The sequence below is a fragment of the Macaca nemestrina genome, chromosome 1 (assembly GCF_043159975.1).
Source record: "Macaca nemestrina isolate mMacNem1 chromosome 1, mMacNem.hap1, whole genome shotgun sequence".
Lineage (NCBI taxonomy): Eukaryota > Metazoa > Chordata > Mammalia > Primates > Cercopithecidae > Macaca > Macaca nemestrina.
The window spans coordinates 232,689,180-232,699,064 of record NC_092125.1 but is presented as its reverse complement, the minus strand read 5'-3'; the positions used below and the strand labels follow the sequence as shown (position 1 = coordinate 232,699,064).

Below are 9,885 nucleotides of genomic sequence, written 5' to 3'. Positions count from 1 at the left end.
GGGCAGCATCCAACCAATCAGGGCGGCGGGCGAGAGCGGGACAGGGCGGGGCGATGAGCGAGGGCGGGGCCCGGACGGCAGCTGTGGCCGAGGTGAGCGGCTCCGGCTCGGCGGCCGCACCTGCCCAACCCAACCGGCAGGGTACGGAGGTCGCCGAGGGACCGGGAGCGGGAGGGGACGTCGTCCTAGAGGGCCGGAGTGGGCGGGCGGCCGAGGACCCGGCTCCCGCGCAGGACGGAGCCGTGGCTCAGGTCGGCCCCTCCTCAGCACCACCCCGGGCCTCCACCCTTTCCTGGGCTCCTAGGTGGAGCAGGGACCCGAACCGGTGACCATCCAGTCCGGTGCCATCTGAAGCCCCCTTCCCAGGTGAGACTCGTAGCGCTAGCTCGACACGGTCTGGTTCCACCCACAAGGCCTGGGGCGCCGTGGTGGCCCCGTCTTCTGTCGTCCCCCCAGCCTGCTGTCAGCCACCGGGCTGTGTGTTCAGGCCGCCCTCGCGCCCAGCCCTGACCTTGGGCCGGTGGGCTGCCCTGGGAAAGGCCTGGAGGTGCCCTGGGTCACCTTCCTGGGCTGGCGAGCTGCCTGCCTCCTGCACAACCACTGCCCTTCCTGTTGTCCCGGAGCCACCAGCCACAGCTCTGAGAGGCTCCTGGCAGCTCCTGTTTGCCACTGGCTCGGATCTGGGCGGGCAGGCAGGCAAGGCCCGCAGAATATCTGGTGACCAAGAAGGAAACCCCAGAGCCTCAGAGACCATCTTCTCAGTGGACAAAATTAAGGCCTGAGGAGGGGAGGGGCGTGCTGGAAGTCTATGGGACTCCATCTTCCTGAGGCCCAGGAGCAGCCATTCCCTACACCTGAAGCCTGGTGAGCTCACATCTGGGGCCTCCGCCTGGTGCCAAGCACACAGCCCAACCTGTGGGGCTTGCAAGGCAAGGCTTCAGCTCCCTCCGGGCACCAGCGCTCCAGCAGCCTGGGCCACGGGCTGGGCAGTGCTTGTAGCCCATGTTCCCTAGTGATGAAGGGCCCAGTCCTAGGGCGCTGAGCAACCTGCACACCTGCTCCTGGCCAGGAGCTCTCACCACAGCTGGGTACCCTCCCTGTCCCTGCTGGAGTCCCTGCAGCCAGGGAGGGCAGGAGAGGGCTCCCAGCACCAACGGGCCTAGGAACCCCCAGGCCCAATGGGGTAAGGGTTCTTCCTGGTTGAGGTGGGATGCAGCTGAGTCTCAGGTTCCCTGGAGCAGGTGCGGGCCCTTGGGGCACCCGGGGAGACAGGGCAAGGGTGCTTGGTGACACACAAAGCATGGGTGCCTGGATGTCTGCGGAGTGACTGTGTGAATGCCAGCAGAATCCAGAGCAGGGCCTGAGCCACTCGCGGGTTCCCCAGGGCTAGTACAAGGGCCTGTGGCAATCTTCTGAGAGTGATACAACCTTTCACCCGGCCACCCATCCATGTGGAACATGTAGTTTCAGCAACAGGAGGGAAAACACGCGTCCGTCCATCCAGCAGGCGCCGGCCCCACGGCCTCTCTTCTGGTTTTGGGGACGCGGCAGTGAGGAAGATGGGGCAGCCTGTCCGGCAGCGTCCCCCGCTCCCCGCACCCATCTCTGCTTTCCGCTGTGTCTGTTTCCTTGCCTACAACTTCAGAACTTTGTTGTCATCTGACCCCACTCCAGATGGCTGTTCGCTCACTCCCTGTGCACCCAGGTGCCTAGAACGGTGCTTGGCTCTTGGCAGGGGCTTAGTATCTCTCAGCTGGTAAAAACAGATATAGCATCTAGAGAGATAAACAAAAACAGTCAAGAAAGCACCAGCAGAGACACCTGCTGCAGATGGCATGGCCGAGTGGTCCGATAAAGCCAGAGGGGGCCACTCTCAGAGTCAGCAGGGACTGACGTGGAGTCAGTGGCCTGATCCACAGGAGGGGCCGTGCCAAGGTCCGTGAATGCGCAATCCTGACGAAGGGCGGCTCAGGGTGGTGTGCCTGAGAGCCTGCGGCTTGGCTGGGAGCAAAGCCAGGTGGCTCCTGGGAGGAAGCTCCGTGAGGGGCATGAGTGATCAGTGAGCAGCAACCGGATCACAGCTGTTCTGTTCCCCTCCACACACAGAAAATGAGCCGCAGAGCAAGCTGACCCCAGCGACACAGCCCCCCAGCCTTACTGTTTCCGTTCCTATCAAAAAATGGATGACTCGGAGACAGGTTTCAATCTGAAAGTCGTCCTGGTCAGTTTCAAGCAGTGTCTGGATGAGAAGGAAGAGGTCTTGCTGGACCCCTACATCGCCAGCTGGAAGGGCCTGGTCAGGTGCGTGCGCTGGGGCTGCCTCCTGAGGTGGGCGCTCACCTGGCCCAAGTCCCATATGTGGCATCTGCCTCCCGACTGCCTGTCCCCACCAGCTTTGCTGCCTGTTTCCAGATGGGTGTGAATCCCCGGAGGCTGGGCAGTGTCCCCTGCACCCCAGGCGGGCTGCCCCAGGCCCGGGCAAGGCCTCGAACCCCGCTCCCTTCCACAGGTTTCTGAACAGCCTGGGCACCATCTTCTCGTTCATCTCCAAGGACGTGGTCTCCAAGCTGCAGATCATGGAGCGCCTCAGGGGCGGCCCGCAGAGCGAGCACTACCGCAGCCTGCAGACCATGGTGGCCCATGAGCTGAGCAACCAGCTGGTGGACCTAGAGCGCCGCTCCCACCACCCCGAATCCGGCTGCCGCACCGTGCTGCGCCTGCACCGCGCCCTGCGCTGGTTGCAGCTGTTCCTGGAGGGCCTACGCACCAGTCCTGAGGACGCACGCACCTCTGTGCTCTGCACCGACTCCTACAACGCCTCGCTGGCCGCCTACCACCCCTGGATCGTACGCCGCACCGTCACCGTGGCCTTCTACGCGCTGCCCACACGCAAGGTCTTCCTGGAGGCCATGAACGTGGGGCCCCCGGAGCAGGCTGTGCAGATGCTGGGCGAGGCCCTCCCCTTCATCGAGCGTGTCTACAACGTCTCCCAGAAGCTCTATGCCGAGCACTCCCTTCTGGACCTGCCCTAGAGGCGGGAAGCCAGGGCCCTGCTGCAGATCTGGGCTGTGGTGGCCGGGGTTGAGTCCCATAGCAGAGCTTTCTGGGCTCCCCAGGAACAGGAGATCCACTGTTGCCCCTAGGAGCTGAGCTTGTTAGGAACCACAGACTGTGACAGAGAAGGTGGGGACCAGCCCAGAAAAGACCCACCCTCTCCGTCTGGAACAAGACGCCTCAGCCACGGCTCCCCCTCAGCCTGGTACACACGCGCCCAGCCAGGCCGCACCAGGGTGCAGAGCGGAGCACGCAGGGGTGGGGGCCGGGCCTGCAAGATCCTGAAAGGTCACCACCCCCCAGCCTGTGGGGCGGATCTGCAAATCGGGGTGAAGTCACAGGTCCCGGGTCGTGGAGACTCCATCCTTTCTCCTTTCTGCCAGCCAACGTGTCCTCATCTCAGGCCAGGTCCTGGTACCCCATGTCTGCCCAGGTGGGCAGCCCTGAGCCCAGGGGACTTAGTTCCCTCCATGACCAGGCTGGCAGAAACCTCCCAACAGCGGTCTGGGCACCGTGGGCTCTCCCCACCTCTCCTGCCTTGTTTGCCCCTCAGCGTGCCAGGCAGACTGGGGGCAGGACAGCCAGAAGCTGAGACCAAGGCTCCTTGAAGAAGGGCCCGGGAAGGCCCCGCCCTTGGGACAGCCTCCTCTGAAGCCCTGCACGGCACCAGCTCCCCGGCAGATGCAGCAGGCCGCCTCCTGCAGCGGCTGTGGGTCTGCACAGCACGGCCCGAGACCCCCAGGAGCTGGGACTCTGCTACACGCAGTGAGACGCCATGTCCTTTCTCCCCCTGCCCCTTGATGCCCCCCTCCCCACAGTGCCCAGGAGACCCGAGGGGCACGGTACAGGAGGGCCTGGACCGCGTGGGCCAGCCAACAGCTACCAGACAGCTACAACCAGCCCAGCCACCATCCAGTGCCTGGGGCCTAGCCACTGGCTCTTCACAGTGGACCCCAGCACCTCGGGGTGGCAGAGGGACGGTCCCCACTGCCCGGCAGATGCACGAGCTTCTGGAGGGCAACCCATGTGACATCTTCCAACATTAATAAATCACACAGCCTCCCAGGATGGGGATGTTGGGGTGTACTGGGTGCCTGATTCCCCAGGAGGGGACACAGGGTCACCCAATGAGGGCGGGTAGGGCCCTCACCCCAGCGACACAGCTGAGGTGGGTGCACCTAACTCCAAGGGAGCTGAGGCCCCACTGCCAGGCTCAGGGGGCCGTGTCAGCCCCAGGGCACAACAAACGCCCTGAGAAAAGGCCAGCCTTGGGGGCAGGGCTGCTATGTGCCCGTTCCCCCCAGAGAGGTCCCATCACTACACCCATTGTACAGGTGAGACCAGAGACACAGACTCACCCAGGACCAAGAAGCTGGGTCGGGAGGGCAGGAATCAGCCTCTCCATGCAAAAGAAGAGGCCTGCGTGGGACGTGTGGGTGGAGGTGGGGGCCGCTCCCAGCCACAACAGTGACCTGGACAGAAAGGGATACAATTCAGCAGGGTCTTCCTGGACACCACCCCAACCTCAGGGTCTGTGGGAGCTGCACTTGGTGCTGGCAAAGGCTGCTGACTGCTCTATGGGCTGGGAGAACCGCCTGGGTCTGCATGGGCCCCGGGGCAGGGCTTCCTCCATGTGTGGCCTGTGCATGTGCCATGCGTGTATGCCGTGCATGTGTGCCGTCTGTGCCATGCGCATGTTTGCCACGTGTGTGGGCGGTGTGTGCGTGGGCTGTTTGCGTGCTGTGCACGTGTGCCGTGTATGTGTGCTGTTTGCATGTGCCGTGCACGTGTGTGCCATTTGCGTGTGCAGTTTGCATGTGCCATTTGTATGCCGTGTTCCAGTGTGCCAGGTTCATATGTGTGCCATGCTCCTCTGTGTGCGTGTGTGCTCAGCTAGTGTGTGCCATACACGTGTGCTGTGGTCATGCATGTGCCTCATGGGTCCTGCCTTGCAGCACCGTGGGGAAGAGGTGCCAGCCAGGGTGCACCTCGTGGCATCTGCTAGGTCTGCTGGGCCCCAGCTGAAGCTGAGTGCCCCCCAGTTCCCCTCTGAGGGCCTGCACCCGGAGCCCGGTGTGTCCCCAAGGGCACCCCCAAAGCGAAGGAGGCAGAGGAGGAGCCCCGGCCCCACGCATCCGGTGCTGCTCCAGCCACCACTCATTTGCCTGTGGTCCTTCCTCCTTCGTTTGCATGCCCCCCCGGCACGCAAACTCTATCCCCAGCAGGAGGCACCTGTGTGCCTGCCAGGCAGGAGTAGCCCAGGCCAGGGTCAGCAGTGTGAGTACAGCTGGCCATGCGGTTCCTGCAGCTTCTAGGTATCAGACTCTGGCAGAAGGGCTGAGACCCTCAAGGAACTCTGCTCCCAAGCAGGCTGGGAGGGCACCACCGCCACCCCAGGGCCCTCCCCAGCTGCAGGGTGGAGGCCTGCCTGGCCGGCTGGTCTGCAGGCCTAGGGGGCCCACCCCGGCCACCCCCGACTCCGGCCAGCACCGCCTTGAGTTGGAGCCAGAAGCTCCCAGGGCTGGGTAGGAGGCATTTCTGTGCCTATGGAAAGCCCCAGAACCGGGGGTGTCTGCATCCCTCCCACACAGCTGAGACCTCAGAGCCCTGGAGGCCCCTTTGCCCTCTCTCCTCTCCACAGCCTGCCGGGCAACTCCAGGAATGGGGGGGTGGCGAGGGGCTCGGCACAGGCAGTGAACAAGGTCACGGTCAGCAGAGCCTGCCTGCCGGTCAGTGCTGGCCATAGAGCCTGGCAGTGGCCTCAAGCAGAGTCTGAAGTGCACAAACTTTCAGGCCCAGAAAGCGAGGACACCACTGGGCCCCAGGGTGTGGCAAGTGAGGATGGCAAGGGTTTTGCTAAACAAATCCTCTGCCCGCTCCCCGCCCCGGGCTCTCCCCGCCCTGGGCTCTCTCCGCGTGAGGCCCCACTCGGCAGCCACCTTGCCGTGCCTGCTGGAAGTGGCCTCTGCCATGCTGTGCCCTGCTGTCCTGGGCGTCAGCCTCTGGGCTCTCCTGCACCTTGGGACAGGGGCCCCATTGTGCCTGTCACAGCAACTTAGGATGAAAGGGGACTACGTGCTGGGGGGGCTATTCCCCCTAGGTGAGGCCGAGGAGGCTGGCCTCGGCAGCCGGACACGGCCCAGCAGCCCCGTGTGCACCAGGTACGGAGGTGGGACAGCCCGGGTTGGGGTCAGGGTGACCAGGCCCGCGGTGCTCCTGAGCTGGGGCTGAGGTGGCCATCTGCGGCTCCATGGGGCCCCAGGTTCTCCTCGAATGGCCTGCTGTGGGCACTGGCCATGAAGATGGCCGTGGAGGAGATCAACAACAGGTCGGACCTGCTGCCGGGGCTGCGCCTAGGCCACGACCTCTTCGATACGTGCTCGGAGCCTGTGGTGGCCATGAAGCCCAGTCTCATGTTCCTGGCCAAGGCAGACAGCCGCGACATTGCCGCCTACTGCAACTACACGCAGTACCAGCCCCGCGTGCTGGCCGTCATCGGGCCCCACTCGTCAGAGCTCGCCGTGGTCACCGGCAAGTTCTTCGGCTTCTTCCTCATGCCCCAGGTGGGCGCCCCCCACCATCACCCACCCCCACCCGGCCCTGTCCGTGGGAGCCCCTGAGTCAGGAGATGCCTCTTGGCCCCTGCAGGTCAGCTATGGCGCTGGCATGGAGCTGCTGAGCGCCCGGGAGACCTTCCCCTCCTTCTTCCGCACAGTGCCCAGCGACCGTGTGCAGCTGGTGGCCGCCGCGGAGCTGCTGCAGGAGTTTGGCTGGAACTGGGTGGCCGCCCTGGGCAGTGACGACGAGTACGGCCGCCAGGGCCTGAGCACCTTCTCGGCCCTGGCCGCGTCGCGCGGCATCTGCATCGCACACGAGGGCCTGGTGCCACTGCCCCGTGCCAACAGCCCGCTGCTGGGGAAGGTGCAGGAGGTGCTGCACCAGGTGAACCAGAGCAGCGTGCAGGTGGTGCTGCTGTTCGCCTCTGCGCGTGCCGCCCATGCTCTCTTCAGCTACAGCATCAGCAGCAAGCTCTCGCGCAAGGTGTGGGTGGCCAGCGAGGCCTGGCTGACCTCCGACCTGGTCATGGGGCTGCCCGGCATGGCCCAGGTGGGCACGGTGCTTGGCTTTCTCCAGAGGGGTGCCCAGCTGCACAAGTTCTCCCAGTATGTGAAGACCCGCCTGGCCCTGGCCGCCGACCCAGCGTTCTGCGCCGCCCTGGGCGAGAGGGAGCAGGGTCTGGAGGAGGACGTGGTGGGCCGGCGCTGCCCGCAGTGTGACTGCATCACGCTGCAGAACGTGAGTGCCGGGCTAAACCACCACCAGACGTTCTCTGTCTACGCAGCTGTGTATAGCGTGGCCCAGGCCCTGCACAACGCTCTGCGGTGCAGCGCCTCAGGCTGCCCCGTGCAGGACCCCGTGAAGCCCTGGCAGGTGAGCCCGGGAGATGGGGGTGTGCCGACCTCTGCACGTGCCCGGGCCACCAGGCACGGCCGCCACACCTGAGCTGGAGGTAGCCGGCGGCTCAGCCCCGTCCCCCGCCCGCAGCTCCTGGAGAACATGTACAACCTGACCTTCCACGCGGGCGGGCTGACGCTACGCTTCAACAGCAACGGGAACGTGGACATGGAGTACGACCTGAAGCTGTGGGTGTGGCAGGGCCCGGTGCCCGAGCTCCACGACGTGGGCAGGTTCAACGGCAGCCTCTGGATAGACAGCCCGAAGATCCGCTGGCACACGTCCAACAACCAGGTGAGGCGAGGGTGGGTGTACCTGGCGTGTCCCCGTGGCAGCCCCCACGGCAGGGTGCAGCCTGGGGGTGGGGGCCGTCCCTGTCTCCCGCGGGCGTGCCCAGCCCAGCAGAGCCCGAGCCCAGGCCTGTGCGCAGAAGCCCGTGTCCCAGTGCTCGCGGCAGTGCCAGGAGGGCCAGGTGCGCCGGGTCAAGGGGTTCCACTCCTGCTGCTACGACTGCGTGGACTGCAAGGCGGGCAGCTACCGGAAGAGCCCAGGTGAGCCGCCTTCCTGGCAGTGGGGGTGGAAACGCAGCAGGGGCGGGTCCTGCTACGTCCTAGCTCTGAGGCCAGAGCCCACAGGGGACAAGGCCAGCACCCAGCGCCCTTCTCCTCTCTCACAGATGACCTCGCCTGCACCTTTTGCGGCCGGGAAGAGTGGTCCCCGGAGCGGAGCACACGCTGCTTCCGCCGCAGGCTTCGGTTCCTAGCGTGGGGCGAGCCGGCTGTGTTGCTGCTGCTCCTGCTGTTCGGCCTGGCGCTGGGCCTCGTGCTGGCCGCTTTGGGGCTGTTCATTCGCCATCGTGACAGCCCACTGGTTCAGGCCTCGGGCGGGCCCCTGGCCTGCTTCGGCCTGGTGTGCTTGGGCCTGGTCTGCATTAGCGTCCTCCTGTTCCCTGGCCAGCCCAGCCCTGCCCGCTGCCTGGCCCAGCAGCCCTCGTCCCACCTCCCGCTCACCGGCTGCCTGAGCACGTTCATCCTGCAGGCAGCCGAGATCTTCGCGGAGTCAGAACTGCCTCTGAGCTGGGCAGACCGGCTGAGTGGCTGCCTGCGGGGGCCCTGGGCCTGGCTGGTGGTGCTGCTGGCCATGCTGGTGGAGGCCGCACTGTGCGCCTGGTACCTGGTGGCCTTCCCGCCAGAGGTGGTGACGGACTGGCGCATGTTGCCCACAGAGGCGCTGGCGCACTGCCGCACACGCTCCTGGGTCAGCTTTGGCCTCGTGCACGCCACCAACGCCACGCTGGCCTTCCTTTGCTTCTTGGGCACCTTCCTGGTGCAGAGCCGGCCGGGCCGCTACAACCGTGCCCGTGGCCTCACCTTTGCCATGCTGGCCTACTTCATCACCTGGGTCTCCTTCGTGCCCCTCCTGGCCAATGTACAGGTGGTCCTCAGGCCTGCCGTGCAGATGGGTGCCCTCCTGCTCTGCGTCCTGGGCATCCTGGCTGCCTTCCACCTGCCCAGGTGTTACCTGCTCGTGCGGCAGCCAGAGCTCAACACCCCCGAGTTCTTTCTGGGAAGGGGCCCTGGGGATGCCCGAGACCGGAACGATGGAGACACAGGAAATCAGGGGAAACATGAGTGACCCCTGATCCTGCGACCTCAGCCCCGGTGAACCCAGACCCAGCTGAGATCCCCCTAAGCCAGCATTGACCCGTGTCCCCCTACAGACACCCTCCTGCTCTAGATTCTGACCCCAGTGACCCCTGCGTCTGTGGACACCCCGTGACCATCTGGGCCCCAGAGCCAAGCTCTGTCCCCGTCCCTCTGTGCCCAGACCAGGCCTGCCCCAGTAACCCAGACCCACTGTTCCGGAAGGAGGCCCAGAGGGCTCCCAGGGTCCCCACAACCCACACCATGAGCTCAGAAAAAGGATGCAGGGAGGCCCCAGCCAGATGGCTGCAAGCCCAAGCCAGACCCTGTCAACCTGACCACGCCCCGCCAGGGGCCCCCACCCAGCACCCCGCCAGGCACCACAGCAGTGGGAGGCTGGGCGGGGGCACACAGGCATATGCCCAGGGCAGAGCCTGCCCAGGTGGGGGTGGCACCCAGCTTCCTTCTCTGCTCCGGCCCAGTGGGTAGACAGCATCGTGACTGCCACCAGTACTAGGGACAGAGCCGAGGTGGGGTGGGGGCGGGGTCCAGCACCATGGACAGAAAACTGCCCACCAGGGTCCAAGGTCAGCACCCCGCCAGGCCCACACAGGGTCTCGGGTCAGAGGTCCAGGGTCAGCGCCCAGCAGAGCCTAGGGGAGGCCGGACCAGCCCCCCCATGCCTCATTCCAAGGCAGCCCAGCTGCAGAGAAGGGGCACAGGCCACACATCC

General features: G+C 65.5%; 2 protein-coding genes across 3 annotated transcripts; both read left to right on the top strand.

The window, feature by feature from the left end:
* The first annotated feature begins 65 nt into the window (after nucleotides 1–65).
* CPT (ceramide-1-phosphate transfer protein) lies at nucleotides 66–4,122 on the top strand. Its single transcript, XM_011770350.3, has 3 exons — nucleotides 66–366; nucleotides 2,107–2,301; nucleotides 2,510–4,122. The coding sequence occupies exons 2-3, from the start codon at nucleotides 2,180–2,182 to the stop codon at nucleotides 3,030–3,032; spliced, it is 645 nt and encodes a 214-aa protein (XP_011768652.1). The 5' UTR covers nucleotides 66–366; nucleotides 2,107–2,179; the 3' UTR covers nucleotides 3,033–4,122.
* Nucleotides 4,123–5,891: 1,769 nt separating this feature from the next.
* Nucleotides 5,892–9,420, top strand: LOC105498315 (taste 1 receptor member 3). 2 transcript variants are annotated; one of them, XM_011770348.3, is made up of 6 exons: nucleotides 5,892–6,215; nucleotides 6,317–6,617; nucleotides 6,703–7,485; nucleotides 7,600–7,803; nucleotides 7,940–8,060; nucleotides 8,186–9,420. In XM_011770348.3, the coding sequence occupies exons 1-6, from the start codon at nucleotides 5,896–5,898 to the stop codon at nucleotides 9,142–9,144; spliced, it is 2,688 nt and encodes an 895-aa protein (XP_011768650.2). In that variant the 5' UTR covers nucleotides 5,892–5,895; the 3' UTR covers nucleotides 9,145–9,420. The 2 variants fall into 2 exon arrangements, with proteins under 2 accessions (XP_011768650.2, XP_070924183.1); XM_071068082.1 differs by having other exon boundaries at nucleotides 6,079–6,617; nucleotides 6,770–7,485.
* Nucleotides 9,421–9,885: the final 465 nt, after the last annotated feature.